This window comes from Phoca vitulina, unplaced genomic scaffold (genome assembly GCF_004348235.1).
Source record: "Phoca vitulina isolate PV1807 unplaced genomic scaffold, GSC_HSeal_1.0 scaffold14, whole genome shotgun sequence".
NCBI lineage: Eukaryota > Metazoa > Chordata > Mammalia > Carnivora > Phocidae > Phoca > Phoca vitulina.
The window spans coordinates 26,123,568-26,148,268 of NW_022589717.1; the positions used below are offsets into that span (position 1 = coordinate 26,123,568).

General features: G+C 46.9%; 2 protein-coding genes across 18 annotated transcripts in view; one reads left to right on the forward strand and one right to left on the reverse strand.

Moving 5' to 3' along the window:
• The window catches only part of DCLK2 (doublecortin like kinase 2), a 145,976-nt gene extending 129,173 nt beyond the window's left edge, over positions 1 to 16,803 (forward strand). For 4 of the 12 annotated variants that reach the window (XM_032412973.1, XM_032412974.1, XM_032412975.1 and 1 more), the window contains 6 exons: positions 1,580 to 1,713; positions 2,132 to 2,209; positions 7,487 to 7,583; positions 8,743 to 8,823; positions 9,993 to 10,109; positions 15,358 to 16,803. In XM_032412973.1, coding sequence (XP_032268864.1) covers positions 1,580 to 1,713; positions 2,132 to 2,209; positions 7,487 to 7,583; positions 8,743 to 8,823; positions 9,993 to 10,109; positions 15,358 to 15,585 — 735 coding nt within the window. In that variant the 3' untranslated portion in view covers positions 15,586 to 16,803. The other 8 variants (XM_032412970.1, XM_032412969.1, XM_032412971.1 and 5 more) reach the window with 5 other exon arrangements.
• Positions 16,804 to 23,011: 6,208 nt separating this feature from the next.
• LRBA (LPS responsive beige-like anchor protein) overlaps positions 23,012 to 24,701 on the reverse strand; it is a 758,742-nt gene continuing 757,052 nt past the window's right edge. For all 6 annotated transcript variants that reach the window (XM_032412965.1, XM_032412964.1, XM_032412967.1 and 3 more), the window contains one exon: positions 23,012 to 24,309. In XM_032412965.1, coding sequence (XP_032268856.1) covers positions 24,219 to 24,309 — 91 coding nt within the window. In that variant the 3' untranslated portion in view covers positions 23,012 to 24,218. The remainder of the gene's footprint in view (positions 24,310 to 24,701) is intronic.

Genomic DNA, 24,701 nt, shown 5'->3' on the forward strand with positions numbered 1-24,701 from the left:
AAAAACCATCTATTTAAAATGTAACTTTCAGACTTCGATCCCATAAGGAAAGTTTGCTTATATATAAAATTAATTTTTCTTGATTATAGAACCAATACGTGTTCATTGTAAAGATTTTGGAAACCTATTGAAAAGTATAAAGAAGAAAGCTAAAGTAATCTTTAGTGCTACCCCCTAGAAATAAACTGAACGTTTTGGTGTATTATACTGAATACATAGTTTTGAATATTCTTTTTTCCTGTAATATAGTGAATATTTTCCATAGGATTAATACTTATTTGAAATGTGCTTATTAGTGACTGTATAGTGTTTTCTTATAGGAATGTACCATGATTTATGAAGTCATTGTCCTATTTGCCATTTATGTTCCTTCCAGTTTTTTTTTTTTTTTTAAAGATTTTATTTATTTGACAGAGAGAAAGACAGCCAGAGAGGGAACACAAGCAGGGGGAGTGGGAGAGGGAGAAGCAGGCTTCCCGCAAAGCAGGGAGCCAGATGCGGGGCTCGATCCCAGGACCCTGGGACCATGACCTGAGCCGAAGGCAGACGCTTAACGACTGAGCCACCCAGGCGTCCCTGTTCCTTCCAGTTTTTAAAAACATAGATAAATTCTGAGATTGGTGGCCTTGTGTGTAACCTTTGGGTTCATCTCTATTCCCTTAGGATTGATTCTTAGAAGTAGATTTACTGGATCAAGTGTTATAAATAATTTTTAAGAAATTCACATGTTGCTGAAATGTCTTCTAGAAAGACGGCTTCCCCTGTAAGCAAAGCGCATTCATATCTTCACCAGCATTGTTAAACCGTTTCTAATATGTTACTTATCTTATCAGCCAGTCCTTCTGGGAAAGGAAGGAGCATTCATTGAACCCTGATCCAAGCTTGGTCTCTTCACACCAACCCCATGGGTCAGGGACTATTCTCATCTCTCACAGGTGAAGAAACATGTTCAGGGAGTGACTCGCGAAGGTCACGCAACCAGGAAACGGGTGGAGTGGTTGGTTATTCAGGTTCAGGCTGTCTGTTCCCAAGTTTATTTTCTTTCTAAACTTACAAAATTTTCCCCTAAGAAATATTTATATTCATCATTGGACTGTCCAAAAAAACAAATCCGGATTTTATGTTCTAAAGTAAACATGAAAGTGTTTTAGTGGACACAACAAACACCATTTCTGAGACTCTCAAGTACCTCACACACCGTGAACATGTAACAACGGTCAGTTTCCCGCTTCCGGGTTTAGAGGCCTCTCAAGCCACATCGGGCAAGCAGCTGCCTACACCCCGCCTGTTGTGTCAGCTCATATTCATTTTACTCCTAGATAAGGAGCTTTTTACAAAGATGGAAGATACCGTCTTTCAAATTCCACACAATCATGCAAAATTTCTAAAGAAAAACTTTAGAGCTTTAAAGCATCAAAAATAAATCATGGTGTTACTATCACAGGGAGAGTTTTGTTTTTTTGTTTTGTTTTTTTAGTTGATGAATACATCTATCTGTGTCGTTTCTACCTAATTCCAAGGGCCCTTTTGGAATCATTGAGAAAAGGAACTACTGATCATTGGCTGGTTTCTGTTCCAGGTGTGTGAATATCCCGACGGAACCAAGTCCTTGAAACTGGGAGACTTTGGGCTGGCCACTGTGGTGGAAGGCCCTTTATATACAGTCTGTGGCACGCCGACTTACGTGGCTCCAGAAATAATTGCTGAAACTGGGTAAGGCTCCTGGTAGCTCTGGTTGGTACTCTCACTTTGGTGGAAAAAGGTATGTGTAGCTGCGCCGGCTGCTGTGATTTCACTGGCCTCCTGGGAAGGTGGAGGGTGGGAGAGACTATCACCTGCATCATGACTTTGATCATGACTTTGTGCTTCTATGTCCAAGAGCCATAGGCCTGGATTTTTGTCCCGAGGCCAGTCTTGGAAATACAGCAGTAGCCCCCAAGACCGTGGTTAGATTGGGAGAAAAGTAGATGCCTCTGTCCAAAGGGCAGTTAATTCCTTTACGTGAAATGAGCGCTTTGACACCGAGAAAACCCTTTTTCATAACAAACAAAGGCAAGTACTCCAGTAGCGTGGAGGGTCCTTGGGGGGTAGTATCTTTATTTCTCCCCCTCCACCCACTTTGTTTTCCCAGCTATGGCCTGAAGGTGGACATTTGGGCAGCAGGCGTGATCACATACATACTTCTCTGTGGATTCCCACCATTCCGAAGGTCAGTGGCTCTTTGAGTAACAACATTTGAATTGTAAACTCCCTCTGATCGGCAACATCCTCATCCTGGCAATCAGGACCAGTAACTGGTCAATAAAAATGTCAGTTAAAAATTATATAAACATACCTTTCACTTTTTATCTTATTTTACAACTATTAATGGATATTCCTTGACCACACTTTTGATGTGAGGCCAAGGCCTTTGCTTGGTGTATGGTCCTCTGAGTTTCTTACGGTCATTCTTCTGTAAAACACACCCATCATCCAATGTCTACAATTTCCATTCTTAGTCTTTTTCATGGGTGGTAAGATTGAAAGATGCTTGTGAAGCAATCTGATCCTTCTAGGTAAACAAACCTTTTTCCTCTTGTTAATAGTCATTTCTCCTACTTAATTTGACAGCAGGTCTTTTTTTTTTTTTTTAACAACTCACTTTCCACATCATTCAACTTAGTTCTCATAGACTCATAGAAATAGTGAATTCTTTCTTTTAAAATTAATTTCATCTGTTTACATAATATTTAATGCAGTAGAATTACAAATACTTTTAGCATAAATAGGCCTGGGAATACACAGACTTACTCTTGGTAACGGTGTATCTCACCTGGGGTCGGGGTGGGGAGCGGAGGTGGCCACACACAGGCCTCGGGGTGTGTGACACACGGCCCAGGGCACACTCAGTACCCCAGCAGCATGTACCCAAAGGGATTGCAGGGCTTTGGCCACAGGCTGCTTTTGGTCTGTCCCATCACCCTCTTCGGAGCAAATGAATGCCTTGGAAGTAGAAGTTCATCTAATGATGCAAGTATGTTTTTCTTCTGAGTTTTCTTGAGCTCTCTCTTCACTTTCATCCTTCTTTTTGTTCATTTTATAACTACTGTTGAGTAACTGCTGTGAGCCAGGCAGTGTTTTAAGCATTGGGAATCAAATGGCAAACAACGCATGTTCTCTGATGTCGTATTTATTTATGGTGTGGTATTTAAGGTCAGTAAGTTCAATAGGTTGAATTCCCTGCTCCCCCCCCCAACATTTTATTATAAAGCTTTGAAACATACAGGGAAGTTGGAAGGTGTACCTTTTTTTAAATGATCAATTTTCAATTGAGTTGAACAGTTTTCTTTTTACTGACATTATGGTAAACGTAAGAGTGACACGGAGATTTCAGTCTCTACTTTTGAGAGCCTCATCGTGTAAAGATACCCATCAGCAGAATACTGATCAAGAAGAATAAAACTAAAAGCATGAAGACATTTAACAAAGGTTAAATGAAAGATAGAGTATTTGAGTGGGACCTTGTCCTTGTGGCTGGGGTTGGGTTTCTGCAGGTGGGAAGCTTTTTCTGTCTGGCCATCAACATCATTAGGGCCGTTGCCTAGCTGGATTACACAGACCATAGGATTACTGCACTTGTCAGCTTTTGCTGACTAACAAACTACTCCAACAGCTGTCAGTCAGTTCTGTGATCGATTGGGCAGTTCTTCTGATTTGGGCTGGCTAATTGGGACTTGGTGGTTCATTGTGGCATCACTCACATGCCCAGAAGTTGGCTCAGTGTCAGCGGGGACCACAGATAAGACTTGGTTAAGTGCCTTTCAGCATCCAGTGGGTTAGCCTCAGTTTCACATGATGGTGGCTACAGGATCCCCAAAAGCAGCCAGAGAGAGGGCAAGTTCCTTTGCCCAGCCCCTTTCCAAGTCTCCACTTGACTCATCTTTGTTGATTGATGTCCCACTGACCAAATGAAGTCAAATACCTGAGCCTAGAGTAAATTAACCAGGTCTGTTCCTGGAGGGGAATAATTTGTGGCCATTTTACATTTACAGTTCCATTGGGTTCTGGCTGGTTTGGGTGATGAGCTGTTTGAGGAACTAGTCAGGTGCAGGGGTCGTGTGTTTTGATGGCACGTAATCACGGGGCCAGTTATGGCAGAGTTCCCCTCCTAGGTTAACCCAAGTTGAGATCATTTGGGAAGGGGTTATCAGGGATCAGTTTAGAGGAGTGTGTGCTCACAACTCCCTCTAGTGTTTGCACGTGCGAGGGCGGTCTGCGGGGTTTTTATTTGATTTTGCTTTTTACTTTTTAACAAAAGCGAGACTGAGATTGAACAGTGTGTATCGCTAGTGACTTGTTGCTCAGCGGACAGCAGCTTTTTTGTGGGAACTGGAGGTAAGTCTGGCTAATCAAAGCGGTCAAGCTACCTTATGAAAGCTGCTGACTTATATTCGGAAGCTGGTCCTACAACCATGAGGTTAGTTACGGCCTGAGGAAGTCTGTTCTTGGGGCCACTGACATAAAGTGATATTTGCATGACTGTACTGTTAATATTGTTGTTTCTGAAACATACATTCATTCTCCCCATAAGTGAACTGTTTGAATATCCTTTGTAACATTTCAAGTTACCTCATCAGACCTTTAACAGTTTGCCATTGAAGAGGGAGTGTGCTCAAACTCCTATTGTTTTCAAGGTTTTTCTTGACGTACATTTTAAAACTTACTGCACCTTGATCTGTGGGCTATACTGTTTAAGATTTAAAAGTACCCTGAAGCATCTCAGCCAGATTGTGGAGTATAAATGTGTTAATAAGTCCAGTGTAGATTTAACCGGAGTGGCTTTTACTATGTGACTATTTAGAAGGATAAATTTACTTTCTGTTCTTCTGGGGAGGGGTGGCCTGAAACTCTCAAAGCGCTTGCATTTCTCAGTGTGGATCCTAAAAGGTGCCTTCTAATTGCTGAGACCCTATGGGCTTGTGTTTGTTGACTCAGACTCTTTTGCCAAGAACCTAAATGACTTGCTGCAGCTACACTTCCAACTTTTTAGCTGTTTACTAACAAAATAAAAGCCATATATATTAACAGAATAGAAGCTATTTGGTATTCCAGACAATGAAATGGAGATGAATGATAGAGAAGAATGGCTGAAAGGAATGGTTCTGGAAATGGGTGATTTTTAACATCTTTTTCTAACATTGTCTCCTGGGGTCCTCCAGTCTCCTAAAGATGTCTGTAAAATCTCATTGTGTTCTTATGTGCCTCCTTCACTCATTTTGAGGGAAGAGTTGACAGTAGGAAAGTAACAGTGAAAAAGAAAACATTCAGACACTTAGAAAGAAAGAGTCTGTGCGCCCTCCGAGACAAGCACTTTCCAGGACAGCAGTGGGGATCTGCTGCCTCACTAGGTTGTCTGGCCTGACTTCTCCTCCGTGTGCCTCTTGACCCAGACTTCACAGACTGGCAGAGGTCGATTCAGCGGGGCTTGGGGAGATGTCACGGACGTTCCCAAAGCTCGCAGACTCTGCAGGCACACCTCGGAGACGTTGGGAGTGCAGTCCCAGGACGCTGCAATAAAGTAAATACCACAGTAAAGCGAGTCCAATGAATTTTCTGGTTTCCCAGTGCATATAAAGGTTATGTTTACACTGTACTGTAGCCTGTTAAATAGTGTGCAATAGCATAATGTCTAAAAAAAAACAAAGTACAGACCTTCATTTAAAAATGCTTTATTAAAAAAAAGACAGGGGTGCCTGGCTGGCTCAGTAGGTAGAGATTATGATTCTTGATCTCAGGGTCGTGAGTTCAAGCCCCATGCTGGGCATGGAGCCTACTTTAAAATAAAAAAATAATAATAAATAAAAAGTACTTTGTTGCTAAAAAATGCTACCCATGGTTTGAGCTTTAGCAAGTTGTAGTCAATGATCAGAGATCACCATAACTGATAGAACAATAATGAAACAGTGTGAAATATTGTGAGAACTACCCAAATGTGACACAGAGACACAAAGTGAGCAAATGCTGTTGGAAAGTGGTACTGATGGACTTGCTCAATGCAGGGTTGCCACAAACCCTCACTTTGTAGATTAGCTGCAAAGGTGCAGTAAAGTGAAGCACAAATAAAATGAGGTTTGCCTATATTCTTGTTTACTGAACAGGAATGGGATCATCATATCATCAGACAGCCCCAGAGTTTGTCTGTAGGCATGGCCTTAAATGACCTATTTCTGTGGACAACACAGGTGCTTACTTGGAGAAGGCAGTTAGTGGGCCTGGGCTTCTGTGTAGAAGGCTGGGGAGGGTCCCATGTGAGTACGCTGAGCAACAGGTGCAGGGGCCCTGTTGGGAACTCCCAAGAGAAGGATAGCACACTTGCTAGCCGAGACTGATTCCACTCCTGGATTTTGATCCTGACTCTAACAGCCCATCCTGAGTTTTCCAGTAAGGCTGGGTAATGGTCTGAAAAGCTAAGGACTTTGTTTTCACTCAGGCCGTTGTTGCACCCAAGTGAGAGGGGACTTTGTTTTCACTCAGGCCGTTGATGCACCCACCAAGTGAGAGGGGTGGAGGGTGGCTCTGTGGCTCTGTTTTCTGGGAAGTTGGGGACATCCAGCTTCCTGAATTTTTCCTAGTAGTGTTTGTACATTTCCATGCTCCTTCCATCGAAAGTCAAGTCCTCATTTATTCACTAGGCACCAGCTGTGTGTGTGCAAGAGCACCTGTAAGGGTGGCACACTTAGGCACAGCATGAGGACAGATGCCCACCTGGAGGCGGCCACAAGACCCATCCACCTCAGCCTGTGCAGTTCCAGTTGCCATTCTTGGATGGGCTCTTTTTTTCGGATGGAGCTTCAACAAAAGTCAAGTTCCAATGGGGAGCTAATTATGTCTTGAATATTGTATTCAGATTCTGGACTCCTTATACCTTTTTCATCTCTTAGCTGTTTCACTGATCTTGACTTTTATTAGAAAAGCAGAAAGAGGAAGGGCAAGGAGATCTGACTCAGATTTGCTACTTTTCCACTCTGATTGCCATGAGAGATTAAGTGAGGCGGATGCCGAGGTGCTTTTTTCTGAAATGAGAACTGACACTATTTGTGGATTTCATTTTTGTCTTGAGTCCTTTTTTTATTTGGCAAAATATATACAACATAAAATTTGCCATTTTAACCATTTTTAAATGTACAGTTTTAGTGGCATTAAGTACATTCACAATACTGTGAAACTGTCACCACCATCCAACTCCAAAATTACTTCATCTTCCCAAGCTGAAACTGTACCCATAAACAGATTCCTTGAGTCTTGTGTCCTCTCTCTCCCTGATACCCAGGCCTATGGAAATGTTCTTTAGCTCATTGTCTAAAAGGAAAAATAACAAGTGCAATTGAGATGTGAAATGCCCAAGCCAAAGAGACTAGACTCCTCACCCCACTCTTCCTGTGACCGTGTTGTTGAAAAACTGTATGGTGACTTTGGTTTTTCTTCCATTTCTTTGTCACTGACTTAGTGAGAACAATCTACAGGAAGATCTCTTTGACCAGATCTTGGCTGGGAAGCTGGAGTTCCCAGCCCCGTACTGGGATAACATCACGGACTCAGCAAAGGTACCATCTGGGTTTGTTCCTGTGGGTTGCTTTTTGTCGAGGGGCCCTCCTCTGTTGCATGGGGCTGTTGCAGCTCTTGGTAGTAAGCTCCAGGTCTATCTTGACTTTTAATGTGTGTTTCTTCTTTAAGTTCATTCCACGGTATAGTCTCTGAAACTTTTTTTTAAAATTTTTTAAAAAATTAACATATGATGCGGGGCGCCTGGGTGGCTCAGTTGGTTAAGCGACTGCCTTCGGCTCAGGTCATGATCCTGGAGTCCCTGGATCGAGTCCCGCATCGGGCTCCTTGCTCGGCAGGGAGCCTGCTTCTCCCTCTGACCCTCCCCCCTCTCATGTGCTCTCTCTCTCTCTCTCATTCTCTCTGTCTCAAATAAATAAATAAAATCTTTAAAAAAAAAAAAAATTAACATATGATGCATTATTTGTTTCAGGGGTATAGGTCTGTGATTCATTGGTCTTATAGAACACCCAGTGCTCATTACAACACATGTACTCCTTAATGTCCATCCATCACCCAGCCACCCCATCTCTCCCCTCCAGCAACCCTCAGTTTTTTTTCCTGAGATTAAGAGTCTCTTATGGTTTGTCTCCCTCTCTGATTTCATCTTGTTTCATTTTTTCCTCTCTTCCCCTATGATCGTCTGTTTGGTTTCTTGAATTCCACATATCAGTGAGATCATATGATAATTGTCTTGAAACTCTTAAGCGAATTCTGAAGGCCGGACTGGCTGTCTTCCCAGTTTGCCCCTGCCACCCTCCTGTGTTCCTCTAAACCCTAAACATTCGTGTTTCATTTATTTAAAAAATATATATTGGACACCCATCGGAATGTGGGCATGGGACATACCGACTTGCCAAAAGGAACAGTACTGCAGGTTTTAAACTGTGGAATGATGCTAATAACCAGAAGTCTTAGGAGGGAACATGTTGGTTTAATGTCGACCCAGGAGAGGCCTTCTCTTGTCTCGCGGCGCCGGGCGAGGCCGCCGTGTCTGTGCAGCCGCCTGGCGGGCAGAAGGTGTGGAGGGGATAGTAGCTTTGACATTGAAATGGCTGAGCAGCTGTGTTGGCTGGGTCTTTGAAGTACGTGGTGCAAACTCAGATCTCTGTTTATGCTGGAATTCCCCACTTCGTCTCCTCTACGGTCTTCTTTTTCCAGGAACTAATCAGTCAGATGCTTCAGGTAAACGTCGAAGCTCGGTGTACTGCGGGAGAAATCCTGAGCCACCCCTGGGTGTCAGTAAGTACCCACGTTCGCAGGGAAGGAACACTTGTAAGTTCTGTAACCATCAGCGTGCTTCCTCACCGCGGCTTTTGTGCACACAGAGCTCTGCATCCACGTTCCGTGGCAGGGGGACTGGCTGTTTTCTCTCATGAGCAAGTAGTGTGCAGGTAGCTCTCTGCGAGAAAGCAGTTGGCATGAGGATCTCGGAGTGTTTGACCTGGGCAAGTCACTGTCCCTTTCTGGCCCTCACCTTCCTCATCTGCAAAATGAAAGAGTTGTCGGAATGCTCTTAGGAGCCTTTCACCTTTTGCCTTCTGTGCTTCTGGGGTTTGGGAGTTTTCAGGATTTGCCCAGGGATGAGCATGTTTCAGACCCTGATCCCTATGTCTTGATGGCATGTGATCACAGGAGAGTCACAGGAGACCTCCTGCTGTGGGTAGGAAGGCTGAGACACAGTCCCTTCTGGAGCTGGGTGGAGGGGGCGTGATGTCGAGCAGAGTTCTGGGCTTGGTGGTGCCTCTGGGTTTAGGGTAAATGTGATCCATTAAATGGTGCTGGTGGGAGAGTTTGCGTTTCCCTTACTCCCAGAGGCTCTGAGAGAGTGAGGTTAATGTACATAGCCAAGGGCTCTGGCTAGCTTGTTGGGGAGGGGTGGTACCCCGGGCCCCTCCACCATCTCTGTGACCCCAACATCCTGACATCGGGCTTTGGCCTCTCTGGATCTGGCCAAGTGACTTGGGTCTTAGCCCGAGTAGCTGAGATGCCATTTCTTTATGAGCGATAAAGACTAACAAGTAACCGAATTCTTCATTAAAATAATAAACTCTTCATTAATTTTGATGTGTCCATGGGAGGGATCTGTACTAAATTCTATGGGATTTGTGCCTTTTGTGGAGAGTCTCAGAAGCCTAAAGAATGTCCTCCTTCGTGCTCTTGGGAGACTGGTGCTCCCTCCTCAGCCCACTGTAGGCTTAAGGAACAGAGTAAATGGCCTGGGGTCTTTGTGAGGACAGAGGACTGCTACGCAACAGTAATTATTTTTAAAAGGTCATTGTTCCCCTAACGCTGTGGTAAAGATGGGCCCTTTCAGGAAGAGATGGTGGGGTGGGGGTGACTATTAGGGAAAACACAACTTAGGTGTGAGAATCAGAAATCATTGTATTTGATTCTTTTCTTTTCTGTAGGATGATGCCTCCCAGGAGAATAATATGCAAGCAGAAGTAACAGGTAAACTCAAACAGCACTTTAATAACGCGCTTCCCAAACAGAACAGCACCACCACCGGGGTCTCGGTTATCATGGTAAGTGGAAGGCACCCTGTTCTGCTCTTGGAAAGCGGCAGTGTCTGGCCTGACTGCTCAGCAGACATTGAATCTTTAGAAGTGAATAGCCAAGGGCTTTCCCTCACATGGAAGTTGGCACCTTCCATGTTCCTCTTTTCACTTCAAGACTGGCTTGGCACATGGAGTGCCCCCATCTGGCTGACTCCGGGCCTGGAGTCCTGGGGGGAGGGGGTTGTGCAGGACCGGCCAGTTGGATGGGCCCGGGCGCCAAGGAGCCCCTGGCCTCTCCTCCCGGGCTCGGCGCCGTCCCTCGTGGCTGCTTCTGCTGGCATCTCTGTGTCTCATCTGGGGAGGGGTTCCCCAGCCTGGGTGGGTTTACAGTCTCAGACAAACTCTGTGAGGTAGGAGTTATTCTTTGGGACCTGGGATAAGAAACTGCTAAAGTTAAACAAATTCCTTTTAGAAGTCAGTGTTTTGTGGCTTTTAAAAGTACAGAACAATGTAAAAAAATACTAGTTTTTTCAAGGTTAGATTTTAGGAGAAGTCCGTAACAGTGATCCCCATATTTTTTCAGACCTTCCTTCTTTCAAAATGTTTTTAAGGCAATTTATCTAAATCCATAAACACAACAACTCAAAAGTGGCATGAAAGTAAGGGAAGTAACATTAAGGTACATTTAGTAAAAGGGAAAATAAAGTCAGAAAGAATAAAACTGAGCCAGGAGTGCAGTTAGCTCGCTGAACCAGGCCTGAGCCCTTGCTGAAGCCGGGCCTTCAAGCTGGCTGTGAGCATCTCCCCTGCTGTTTTGGCAGCAGGATACCGAGCCACTAACGTGGGGGGCCGTGAGCTCTGTTCTGCCCATGCCCCTCACAGGATCAGGGCCTGAGTGTCAGCTGGAGTGGCTTCAGACTCAGACTCTCTAAGGAGACAGGTGCCTGAGTTGTGAGCAGCTTGGCCACCCCTGGCCACCTCGGGTGTTGGTGGTACCCCGGGCCAGCTGGGCACCTGATAGCCAGTGACAGGCCAGCACCACAGCCCCAGCTTTCTAACTCGGGACAAGCCTCTCACCCTCTGGAAAGGTTCAACTTGTTTTCTACCTGACTAGAAGGAAAGCAGTGGCTTACTCTCTGGCACATTGTAGTCTAGGAACGTTTGCCTAAGAAGATTCTGGGTCCAGACAGAAGCTGGAGGGAACTCCCCCCTCTCCCCCCCCCCCCGCCATGCTGTGAACAGAGAACACTGTGGAATGTTTGGTTGAGCTTCCACCACCTTAGCACTGCTAATGGTCTGTCATTCTCCTCCCCCACCTCCCCCCGGGGAGGCTGCGTTGATGTGGCAGCCCTCTGGATGTCCTTTAACTCCCTTGTTCCTCCCCTGCTAGGAAGGGTGCTCTCTCCCTGCTTCCCTCCCCCAGACAAAGCCTGAGCTTGCAGACTGGGTCTCTTGACGTGTTGCAGGACATTGGGGTGCTCAGTGCCAAAGTAATGAGAAGGCCTCTTGAGTTGTGGTTTTCCTAGCATTTTAGCAGCATTCTGCTGAAAGCCCAAGGAAGTCAGAGTTGTCACAGAAGTACAGTTTGAACACTTTGAAAAGGACCATCTTGATTGACTCAACAGCCTGAGAACATTTCCAGGTGGTGCCCCTGTGAGAGCGAGCACTGATGGGTGGGATGGATGGCCAGTTACAGCCTGGCCGCATGCCACTGCAAGGCAGCTTCTGTGAAATTTAGAAAGAAATGAAACATTAAAAATTGGTACCCTTGACACGTAATGAAAACCCTTAAGAAGACTGTTTTTTAGAATGTTAATTAAGCTTCATAGTCTCCTAGAGGAAGGACCTTTACAGGACTGTGCCCGGGCTTAGGAGAGTTTTACCACCATTGCCTGGGTCATCTATGGGCTCGGGGCCCACACAGGAGTCATAGTCCAAGGCCTCTGGCCCACCAAGGCTCTGGAATGATCCAGCCCTTTCCCTTAAGGCCCAATACAGGCTTCGTTCTGGATCATGATATTTAGAGCCTCTCAGAACCTATATCTTAGGGTTTACAAATGATATTTTTCTACTTGCTGATGAAGGAGATCAATAGTCACATTTCAAACCCCTGAGCTTTAACTGGTTGTATGAACAAACAACCCTTTATTATATTTGTAATTCCAGTGGTGACTATTCAAGCTGCGTGTTGACATGTATGTTCAGTTGTCATTTTGAGCATGTTGGCAGGGTCCCATCTAACCTCATGTTCCCTACACAACTCTGCAGGTTGTTAGCTCTGAGGAACTGCTGAGTGGCATTATCACATTCAGTACCTACAGGAGAAATCAGTAAAGCTTGTCTCTGGAGGTACCAATTCTCAATGGCCAAAAAGCTGGCCTGTGAATTTTGGGCTCGTTCCCAAAAGCAGTGGCAAGAAGGCCCCCATGGGGATGTCATGCTAATCCTCACCCAAGTGAGGACCTGGCCTGGGGCATGGTTGTGTGGGGGCGGCTTGCGATGCTTCCGTGTTGTCATCCTCATCCTCTTCACCACTACTCTGTGTCTGTGTGTCCTGCCCTTGGGAACAGTTTTAAATGTGTTTTATATTAAAAATAATGAACCACAAAGGACTCTCCCTGGTATTCATACGTTCTCATAACGAGAGTAGGTGAGGCTGACCTGGTTTCCTGCAGATACGAACAGTCGTGGAAGTAGGGTATCCGTGTTGTAGGGTCGAATCCTCAGGTAACTGCTGTGGAACTTCCAGTCAGAACTGGACTGTGCCCTCACTCCTAGGCTTCCCTCTGCCTTAGCGCCCCTCCGTGCCTGAGGCGCCTGTGAGGAATGATAGGATAGGAATGTAAGTAACAGCGGGGGGAAAAAGTAAAGTTGATGCTATTGTCTGCATTTTATTTGACAGTTTGATTTGACAGTTTGAGAGACACTTCAGTTTCACTCTTTACCCAGTTGAGACTATGGGGAATCCTGAAGCAGAATTCTGGTATTCAACATGCTGTGCTTAATCAGAGCAACTTCTAATTCGCAGCCCCTCTTAAATCTGCATGCTTCTCTCCGACTTCTGGCACCAGCGTCCAGCTCTTAGCTTCTTACCGGTGCGGGTCTCCTGCACCTACTTACTGATAGCCTTTCCAGCCACCAAAACCTGCCCTTGGGAAACTTTAAAACTTTACCGCTTGCCACGTTGCCTGCCGTCCCAGATCCATAGCTGGCGAGTGCCTAGGAGGAAGACCCTGATAGTTCTCCCGCTCAGTGCTATTTTTCACTTGGTGAAAAAGCACCTTTTTGTGAACAACAGCATTGGACAAGTACCTCTGCAAAGGCTTTTGTTCTCTTTCTCAGACTACATTTCCAAAGATGCCTTTTTATCAGTAAGACAGGTGTGGAGCCTTTGAGAAGAGATTTCTATTGGATGAGGTTTTGGCTTAAGACAGGCCTGTGGTTTTGAATAGCACGTGCATTTTCTTCGACTTGTCCTCAGTATACTTACAGGACAGTGCCTTTGCAGGGCAGGCTCCTGGTTTATCCCAGGGGGCTCATCCCAGCCTCGGGGACAGGACGAGGCGAGGCCATCTTGTGGCAGAAAAGGGAATTCTAAGAAACCTCGCTCAGGCCGCAGCTGGTAGCCAACTTGAGAAAGGATGAATTCACATGGAGTGCTCCCCCCACTTAGGGGGATGATGTTTCTTTCAGGGGGAGATTTGGGAATGGTTTGGGCCTAATTAAAGATAGACAAAACTGTCTCAATCGTGTTGCTTCTTGTTTGAAGTAAGTCTAGTTTCTGTCCCCGCTTCTCTCCTCCCTCCTGCCTTTCCCGTCGCCTGCATCTTCCCTCTGACTAGGTCCAAGGCAATGGTATGTACTAACTGCACTGCAATGCTTTGTTCTGCTGCACACACACATGGTCTCTTGACAGGAAGAGAAAAGGAGAAATAACTGGGGAGGTGTTGTTTTCTTCGACCCAGGAGGGAGTTTGTGGTAGGGAAGAAAGTGAATGCTGCCTCTCTCCATGTTCAGTGTCTTCCTGAGGTGCAGCCACGGCCTCCTCTCCTACGAGGAGCTTGAAAGCTTGTTAAAGAGCAATGCTAAGTTTCTGATTTGGCTTTTCCACAGTGACCTACCCTCCAGGTAATTGAAATTGTCCTTGGAAAGTACTGACTGTTCAGCTTGAGCTCGGAAGGGGCTGTGGAGAAGGCCTGCTTCACAGCTGACACCGAGTGCCCTGAAGGCAGCCACGCAAGCCCGTCGTAGAAGGCCCTGTTGTTTGTGCCTGTCTCCTCCAGACCTTGTGGAGTATTCCCTTTCCCCCCAGGGTAGTTAGATGTTAGATGACAAACACCTCCTGATCATTGTGCCCTTTTAGCTCAAGGTGCCTGAGACCTGAAAGCACCTTTGGAAACCCAGTAAGATGACAGCAGGCAGGGCTTCACTGGAGAAGCAAGAAAGGTTCAAACTGAGGCAAAGGAAGACCAAGTCTCACCTCCCAGTCTGAGGTCAGAAAAGCAAGGCGATTTCTTCATGTTTGTGGCCGTTTCTGTACTCCTTGAGGAGTTGAGCTGATTAGAAACTTTGGGCATGGGGCGCCTGGCTGGCTCAGCCGTGGAGCATGTGACTCTTGATCTCAGAGTTGTGAGTTCAAGCCCCATGTTGGGCATGGAGCTCACTTTTAAAAAACAAGACCAAACAAACTTGGGGGTGTTAACAAGATAAAACTGCCCGGGGAAGAGAAGAAGAGCAGGTCAGGTGATCATGGAGGATCTAAAAATGGGTAATGGTGCACCATCAGATTGTGGCCTTTTATAGATGATGCAGCCACTTGGGTTGTAAGGGGATTACTTAAATGACACGCGAGTCACTTTTCAACCTGTGAGGAAGACTTTGCCTTAGAAAAGCTAACTGTCAGAGCCTTAGCATTCTCCTAGGGCTTGCTTATTATCCCAGGATTCTTCTGGGCTCAAGATCTGGGCATGGGAAGAAGCACTCAGAACTCAGGCCAGCTCAGAGCCAGACAAGGATCGCCTGAGGCTGCCATCCAGGGCCGCCTGACACTGAGCAAGGAGCCGAGGCCAAGCCGAGGCCAAGCGTGGCGGACTGCCCAGGGAGGGGTGTCCTCAGCCATTGCTCTTCTCTCGGGCTTCTATTGGAAGAGAAGCTCGATGTTATTTCTCCTCTTCTGTTTCCGAGTCCTGTGCATGCTCTCGTGCGCTCCTGTCGTGGTAGCTCTGACCCAAGCCCAGGCAGGGCTAATGTGCTGTCTCCACTGCTTTCTCCTCAGAACACGGCTCTAGATAAGGAGGGGCAGATCTTCTGCAGCAAGCACTGTCAGGACAGCAGCCGACCTGGGATGGAGCTGACCTCTCCAGTCCCTCCCTCAGCCGAGGACCCCCCCGTGTCCGCGCCGGCAGCCCCGGCCCCCGCCCCTCCGGAATCGCCCACATGCCCTTGTCCCCCCGCTGCCCCCGGCTGCGAGCGGGCAGGGACCTGGCGCCGCCACCGTGACTGAGCCCCGGGCCAACGGGCTGGAGCCCGCCGCGCCGCTGGGAAGCCCCTCTTCTGCCCGGGCCTGCCGCGCAGTCCCCTCACTGAAGAGCCTTTCTCTGCTGCCTGCCGTCGGGAAGCTTGCTGGCACCTGCGAGGGCCGCCAGGAGCCGGGAGCTCTGGGCCAGGGGTTTGCTTCTTTTCGTACTCTGGGCTCTGCCCTTTCGTACTCTGGTTCCTGGAGGGTCCTATGCAGTGTTAGCCTTGGTGACAGATACTCAGAGTGGCTCGTTTTAAATTATTTGTCTTCGGTTCAGTGGACATTTTACAGTGTCACCAGGAGAATGTGCAACTTTTATCTGGGATTTAATGCATTTTTATAGAAACACTTTGGATGACTCAAGATCTCTCCCCTATTTAAGTAAACTCGGGGTATTCCTTTTTTCTTACGAAGAACTTAGAACTGCATTTGTCCCTTTGTGGGTGTCCTGTGAGAGGTGGCGCAGAACCTTCCTCTGCTGTTGGGGTTTGGAGGACTGGCTTTCTGATGGGAGACGTGAGCACCCAAGAGGACAGTCTGGTCATCGGACACTAATTCCAGACTTTGAGAAGTGCTTTCGGGTGCCTGAGGAAGCAGCCCACCATATAGCTTGGGGTGCTGGGCTTACCTAAGACGACACTGGATATTTATTTGTACACAGACCCCAGGGGAATGTCACTTGGCTCCCTAGACATTGTGTGTTCCCCCCCCACCCCCACTCCAACTCTTCCCACGTGTGTATTAGGAAATGCTAATGAAGTCGTCCTTTGGGCTTTTTCATGAAAGGCTTGGCGCATGCAGCATCACCCCGGCCACGGCCACGGCGGCTTCTCCTCAGCAGGCCGGCTTCCAGCAGAGCGGGATAAACTAGGCATCTGAGCAGCCACCAGAGTCTCTTTCATCATCTGCTTGCCGTCTGGAGCTGGCCAGAAACACCCGAGGAGACATGGGCCGAAGCACAGTCAGGACTGGGGTGGGAAGGTGCTCCGCAAACTTCCTCTGTCATTAACCTTCTGGAAGGCTGCTGGCAGTTTTTCCTTTTTCCCCCCACTACCCTGCCCTTTTTAATAGTTGTACATAGTCGGTAGATTTGTTTTACCCGCTCATCTTCGAAACTGGTGGGCCCTGTAGTTCATTCTCATTGTTAGACTTTTGCCTCTTACAAGTGTACCTGACCTGCAATAAACCCTTCTTGAGAAAAAAGCGATGGGGGTGGGCAAAGGATTGTGTGGTGGTGTTTTGCGGGGTTTGTGTGATCGAAGCACACCTCCTTGCCCCAGTGTGGCAGGTGTATCCGTGTCTTTTTATGAAGTTTTGGGTGAGGAGGGGGAAGAGAGAGCGATGCTTGGGAAGCGCACATGCAAATGCATCTTGGTCCAAGTGTATTTGGTAACAGGTGTAGAAACCCACAACGAAAGCTCAGGAATAAAGAGGAGTTATTAGCGTACAGCAGAGGAATCCTGGGGAGCCAGGCTTTATAGAAAATGGGGAGTCAGGGCAGCCATTCCCCTGCCTCCTGTCTGTCACTGTCTCTGACTCAGAGGCTGGGCCGTCTCCTGTCTGCTGGGTGCATCTCGGCTCCCGGTGTGTGTTCTCTCCTCACGCCTGCTCGCCGGCAGCGCTGGTGTAGCCTGGTGCTGCTTCTGTGCCCAGCTTCCCAAGGCTGTCCGACGGCAGGCCTCGAGACCATCTACTTCAGCTCTGGATCCCTTCATTCACCCTGCTGAAGGAGTGAGGCCATCTGCCTGGCCCCGGCCACGCGGTCATTTCTCCCCGGGCCGGTGCTGGCTCACGGTTCGATTCCGGAGGCCCGTTACAAAACGCAGATGGGCTTCCCGGGCCCACAGCTGCAGCAGGTACAGGCCTCAGGAGGAGGGCAGTTTCCAAAAAGCTGTGATGTACAGGTCTAGACCCTTCTGCATGTCTCTGTCCTCACTGAGGAGTTAAAGAGCAAGCCTTTTCACGGCTTCCAATGGAAATATTTTTGTTACTGGCGCAGGAAGAGCTCATGTAAAGGAAAGAGGAGAACACGGAAGTAGGGATGGAGCATGGCCTCTGGCAGTGATCAGAGTCTGAAACCTGAGCCCCTCCTTGGGACTGAGGTCCAAAGGCATTTGCTGACAATTTAAGCACGTAACTGCCAGGGCAGCGCCGGTCACGGCTGATAAGACGAAGGAGCATCTTGTGTCCAGCACGCGCTCCTGCCCTCTGTGCCCCCCTCACGTGGCCTGGGACTTGGTGGGGGAGGATGGCCTGCAGACGGGACGTGGCATGAGCAGGTGTGGCAGCACGGCCTAGCAGTCCTTCTGGGACTCTCTTAATCTCACAGACACCTCGAGTGATGTGTGCTGGTAAAGGAGCAAACCAGGCAGTTGGCGGCACAACCCAAGTCACAGGACTGGCAGGAGTCAGTCACCATGCCGCTTTAGGTTCTTCCATCTCCAAAGCGGTGCTCTTTGGAGGTACCCTGTCCCCTTGGGCGGGGGGGCAAATCAAGGCCTGGATGTGAGTGGTCATCTAAGTAACGATCCTTAGTAAAGGCTCTGACTCCACAGGCAAGTTGTTCATTTGCCCACGTGTTTAGAAAACATTCATTGAGCTCTCTTCTGTTCTCAGAATCCAGATTAAATACAGGTATGTAATTGCTAGGTTCCTCCGCCCCTGCACGCTGAGAGTGGCATGTCCTTGTTGGTCGTTCATTCCCTTACTCCAGCAGGGGATCTGCGTCTACAGAAACTGGTCTTTGAAGGGGCAGAAAAAGGGGAGTGGCGGCTTGCTGAAACCATCGTGGGGTGCTTGCCAGGCTCAGCGCCTGGGCCACGAGTCAGGGCGGGTGTCTCTCTTTTTTCAAAAAGCTTGCCGTGATATGGAAATACGTGGAATATATGGATTGAAAACATTTGGCAAAACTGCCCCCCGAATATTTTCATGGATATGACTGTGAAATGTGAATTTGAAAAGAGTGAGGACAGTTCAGCACAGACCGTATGGAAAGAGAAAGGGTGCCAACCAACGGTGTTGAGGTTCTAGAGCAGCATGCAGCCCCCGGAAACGCAGTGTCAGCCGCCGAAGCTGACATTTTCTGGGGCCACATTAAAAAGGAATGGGTGAAATTAATTTTGCAGTATATTTGATTTAACTCAATGTCTCTACAGTATTATTTGAACATGCAACCAATGTAAACAAAATCTTGGACATACTTTTTTTAATCCTTGAGATCGAGGGTGTGTTGACATTTACAGCACATCTCGGTTTGGGACAGGCACGTCCTGAGTGCTCGGAGCCCACATGGCTGTGCCAGCCACGCCGGCCACTGCAGCTCTGAACAAAAGCCACGGCTCTTGGTCTTTGTTCCTCTTCTTTTTCTGTTTTGTTGTGCATATGATGTGAATGACGATGTAGGAAGAATGCTGATCTCGGCTTTACATGGGATGGGCTGATTTAAAATGACTCAGCAGGTTAAAACCCTGATCCAGACCCACGGCGTGAAATCAGAGTGTGAAGGCTGCAGTCCTGCCCCCCACGGCCTCGACGTGTGCCAGCTCGTGGGAGAGATCGTCACCGTTCAGGAGGTGCCCCCTGAGCTGCTTGGATGTTAGTGTGATCTTACACTGCGCCAGGAAAAGTACGTGCGGACTGTGCACCGTGGAAGCCGAGCCCTCCCACCGGGGCAGGTCTGTTCTGAAGGCCTTGTGTGTGGTGCGCACAAGGCGACGCTCACCCGAGGGAAGGCAGCCAGGGTGTGCGGGGCTTCGAAGCCCGGGCAGCCAAGGACTAGTGGGAGACACCGTAAGCACTAGGGGAAACGAGGCACATCCGCTAGATGTCTTTGGCTGTATAAAGACCTGTTCCATAGCAGCAGGTGTAGACTCATCTTATTTGACTTACTCTGGATGGTGGTCTGAGGTTATTAGTAGGTAGGAGGCACAAAGGGTCAGATGTACGTGCGGAGTCTGAGACTCTAATCAAAGGGCAGCCCAGTGACTGAATTAGCTGCTTTCTGAAGGAGTGACAGTCTAGTCTTTGGAAATGCTTAGCTGCTGAAGAATAACCACCGCAGAAGTTTACAGTTTACAGAGTACTTCATCCTGTATCATTTGAGCCATTAATGTCCACATTCCGTAAATGAGAAAACTCAGAAGGATCAGGAGCTCATCCAGACATACTGGAGCTGGGATTTGCTCCTCCCGGTTCCCAGGGAGTCTCTCCTTATAAGTAGGCTGTCCTCTAGGTGGTCAGAGATGTTTTAGATGGGATGTCTGTGTCACAGGCAGAGGGGGGATGGGATGGTGGAGACACCTGACAAAGTGGTAGAAAACTGGGGATTGGGGCCTGAGAGGTTATGGGGGCTGTGGGGCGGGGCCTGGGGGGGGTTGTTAGATGAGGAGAGTAGTTTCTCCAGAAGGAAGCTGTTGTGTGCATCTTAGCTTAGTCTTGGCCAGTGGATTAGAAGGGGGCCAACTTATGATGAAGCCTGCAGCCTTGAACTCAAAGGCAGTTAGCTGTGGGAAGGCGTTGCCCTCACTGAACAGCTGAGGGGAAGGAAAGGGTGTATCTGGTACACAGCCTTTTGCTTCTGCCCCGCCCTTTCCCAGACCCCCATCATTTGGGGCAGTGTGGTCAGGATGGTTTCAACCCAGTGGGCTGAGGGTTGGGTGCCTGTCCTTGCGGAGGATGAAGTCGGGTCTGGTGAATGTCTTTCAAGTTGTCCAAGTTCAAAGCTGCAAAGCAGCCAATTGCTTCCTGCCAGGTATGAGGAAATAACAGCCAGCCTAGCCCCCCCCCCCCCACCTTTGGTTTTGGCGAGGAAAAATATTCCTGAACTTGAGACAGGAAAGTAATTCACTTCATGTTTCTGGCATGTGACTGCTGAGGTCTCAGAATTCATAGGAACATTTGTGCGTTGCCTTCTTCCCTTGCTGGAGAGCCTGGCTGTCTTTGGAAGACAGCTTGCCTAAAGGCCAAACCACACTCACTTTCATTAGAAAAACGTGATGTCCCTTGGTTTGAGCAATCTGCATTTTTGGTTCATTTTTGGTTCAGCAGGGAGGTTTGGGAGTGATGTGTCAGTGTCACTAATAATAGGCTTGGGTTTTTAAATAGTGATCTTATGACTTTGGGGGACCCAAAAGATACATCATGGACTCAACTCTTCAAATCTATGTATAGATTTGATTCATATATGAAAATAGAAAAGATGTTTTTCCCACATATCTGAAAGGAAATAGAAGAGGCAAAAGAAAATTTAACAAATATTTTTGTACTTTGTTATTGATTTGCTATTTTATGGTGTTTTCCTTCTGTTTTCCAGTGTAGGAAGTTTTTACTTCCCAGCTTCCTTATGCTACGAAAAAGGGGAGTAGTCAGGCTGGTTGCTGTCCTCGCTGAAGTAGAAAACTCTTTCTTTCCCACTACCAGCCAAGGAGAAGCACTGGCGTATTGGCTGATACACACTGTTTATGTAGATTGTGAGATTCACGTCATGTCCTCCTCGTTTCTTGTTTGTGAACAGGCTTTGGCCTAATGTGATGTCACATGATGACGTGAGGCTGGGGGGTGGCTGCTACTCCATGATCTCTAACGCACCCCAGGAGCCGGCTGGGCTTCCCCACCAAGCTCAGGGGTAGGATTCTTCGTCCTGTGTGGATGCAGAAGGAATCTGTGTCCTTGGTGTGCTGTGTTCTTTCGCAGTGATGGAGGGTGAGCAGGACAGTGCAGGAGGAAGGACCAAACCAGGCCCATGGTTTGTATGGCCAGCAGCTCTTGAAATCCTGTCCAGGAAAAACCTATCAGATACCTAGTGAAAATCTCTCCCCTAAAATTCCTGTTTCGGTAGATCTTTCTGTCTGTTATTTTAATTTCAGTTCTGTTTGCTGAAACGGGTGCGAAGTGGAAGTGCTGACTGGCTGTATCGGGGATTCCTGGCCATCTCCTGCAGACTTGACCCTTCCCGGCTTTGCTGTCCCACTGGCCATCTGACAGCACGGGGGGCGGGGGGGCACATGGCCCCAGGTGTGTATGTGTGGTGTGTGTGTGTTCGTGTTTGTGTCCGTCCGGTCGCTGGCCCTTGGGCTCTGCTCTGCTGTTGGAGCTGAACGGAAACGGGCAGGCCCAGGTTCCAAGCTACCTCACATCCTACATGCAGCTTCTTAGGGTTCCCGTGCAGGTCACTGTGAATCTTCTTGTCCTGTAGGCTGATCAGTAGAACGAAATGTTTCAGGGGGCAAAATCGTTCCTTCTTATTGAATTAATGTATTAGGATATTTATTTATGGATGTTTGGTGTACTCTGGGAAGAAGATTCTCATATGAGAGGGAACCATCCATCAGTGTGTATCTGTGCTTGTCAAGCTTTCATGTCCTGTATTCGCTAAGCCTGCCTGCTTTCTCCCAGAGATCCAGTGTGCTGTTGCTTAAATCACAGAGCCTCAAGGACTTGATTGGTGGCATTTCAGTACGAATCAATACTATCAGGGAGGAAAATCTGAATTTCTCGAGGCAGTGCATTTTAAAACCAGCCATAAATTACTGTACGTAAAGGGAACACAGCACACTTTGAACCACAGCCACTTACTGAGGGTGCTGCCACGCTTCCTGTCTGCGTAGCTCATCTTCTTTCATCCCAGCTGCCTCAGCTTTGACTTCTTTCCCCTCATTGGTTTAAATTTATTTGAAGTAATGGGTTTTTTTTTTTTTAAGTAGCTAACACTGGTTAAAATAAGTGAATGTTGAGTAAATCCTAACAAATATGATAAACAGATTCTGCCCTTAAGAAGCCCTTGTGTTGACACCAGCTATATTTGTTTTATGAGTAAAGGAATACGTAAGTAATACATAGGTCGGTAATATATATTACTTATGCTTTTGTTAATTTTCCATAGTTGTGAGTCTTAAAACCAATAAAGGCAGTGGAGGCACCAGTTTTCTTCTTAGGCTCCAAGAGGAAGCTGCTTTATTCACTTTACTTTAAGCCTGTAGAAATGGGGTAGTTGAAAGTATCAAATGCTTGGCATAGGATGTAGGTATTCCAAATTTTCTTCTACCATTTTCCCTAAAGTTTCCGAAGTACAATATCAGAGGGTAACAACAGTGAGGATGTTTAATTAATTTACCAGTCACTTGGGTTTTTCTTTTATCTAAAATGTATATTCTCACATTTGACTATTTTTTCTTTCTTAATGGTTTATAAAACAGTGGTGGATCTTAGCTATAGGTCTAGTGCTCTCATCAGAGTAAGTGTTGGTAAGAGGGAGCTGTCTGGCCAAAGAAGGCCCATGTTCCTGTTTTCAAGAGAGTCTCTTGTTGGTTATTGTTCAAAATCTGGGACTAAACCAGAGTTTGACATTTTCTTTGCAAAGAATTGTTTCATTGATGTTTTAAATTAGAAGTGAAAAGAAAGATATTTTGAAAAATTCAATTACAAACACCATTTTATTTTTCTGTCAAACTGAGTTGTTCCATTCCAAATCTTTGCTTTTAGAGAAGAGCTGAATGTTGGAAAATAGGAGGGGACCCTTTTAGGTAAAAGTTGCAAGAGAAACAGAGATGGAATGCTGGTTGCAACTCGAAGTTCACAACTTACAAAGAATTTATTTATGCAATACAGACCTTTTCTCAAATATTTTTCACAGATTTCCACACAGCAATCTACTAGAAAAGTAGAATTATACAACACCAAAATAACATGTTTCTTAGTACAAATTGCTACTCAAAGGAAGGTGAAGATATTTAATAACAAAGAGAAGGTCAGATGGGTGTTGCCTCTGTTCTCAGACCGGGGGAGGGGAGGGAAGCCCGGCTGCTGGCTCTGCCTCAGTGCCCGGGCACAGTCAAACCTCAGGGGTGAGCTTTGGTACTTGCATTTACTTTACTTTAAGAGAAAAACAAAGGTTGTGAGCCCACGAGCCTTTCCATCATTTCATTTTGGTGTGCTATGAAGACAACCTATCAGGAAAACATTGTAAATAAAACACTGTAAATACTTCACACTTGCTATAACATTAGATCCTTTATGTTAACCACACAATAAAATAAGAACCTCCCCCAAACCATAATTTTCTAGGTCTAAAGCATGCTTGAACAATAATATTGATCGAAATAATTCATTGAGATGTTTTAAATTACATTTACCATAATTTAAACATTACTACTTAAATCCCAGAAATTTCAGTGCTGAAGAAGCACGATTGCTTGGAAAAATACAGGACCCAAAGTACAGCATAAAATTCCCTATCCCAGTATTATAACCCATTTCCTCATTGTTAAGATCATGTATTTCTCAAGATTACAGATAAAGGGAAGTGGTTTTTCATAATATAGCTAGAATAAGTGGGTTTACTTGCTCCACTGTATGTTTCCATAATTGGTGAAAATAGACTTCTCATTATGACTAAAAATATAGATTTTTTAAACTACAGAACCCAGCAGCCAATTTTCTGCTTTGCTATTCCCCCCAAAAAGTCAAGCAAAGTCTACAAAAATAGCAATTAACTTTAAAAAATATTTTGCTTCTTAGAGCAAATCTGAGTTACATTCAGATGTAATAGCTATTTCTAAGTGAGATGCTCCCGATTACCCGCCGCCGGGACTGGGGGCCCGGCGGACGCGCAGCTGTCCCGGTCAGTAGCGGGTTTGGGATTCGTGTTGCCACCGGTTAAAGTTGTTGTAAAACAGAACAATGCTTCCCGAGGCCATGCCAGAAATGATGCACCTGGGAGAGGCAGAGAGAGAAGGAGGGGTTTACAAACCACTTTGTTTCCTAGGGTTCTGTTCCTAAAGAAAGAAAGCACTGCCTTCCCCAAATCTCCAAGGTAAATCTAGAAGATGGCAGTCGAACCTAACAATTGGCGAGCCTACGGCACGTCTGCTGCTTGCTGAGGGGGGCACAACACTGAGGGAGCTCAGCATGCCACCTCCGAAACTCCACGAAGAGCCACAGCACAGCCTGCCTTTTTACTGAACGTGCAGCCAGTAATGTGCAGGGTGAGTCACTAACACCGGCTAGGCTTGATCATTTCGGGGGGGGGAGGGTGCTGGACTGGTGAGCCCTAGCTTTTATTTTTATAGATACAAACTTGAAGCCGACACCGAGGATACGTTAGC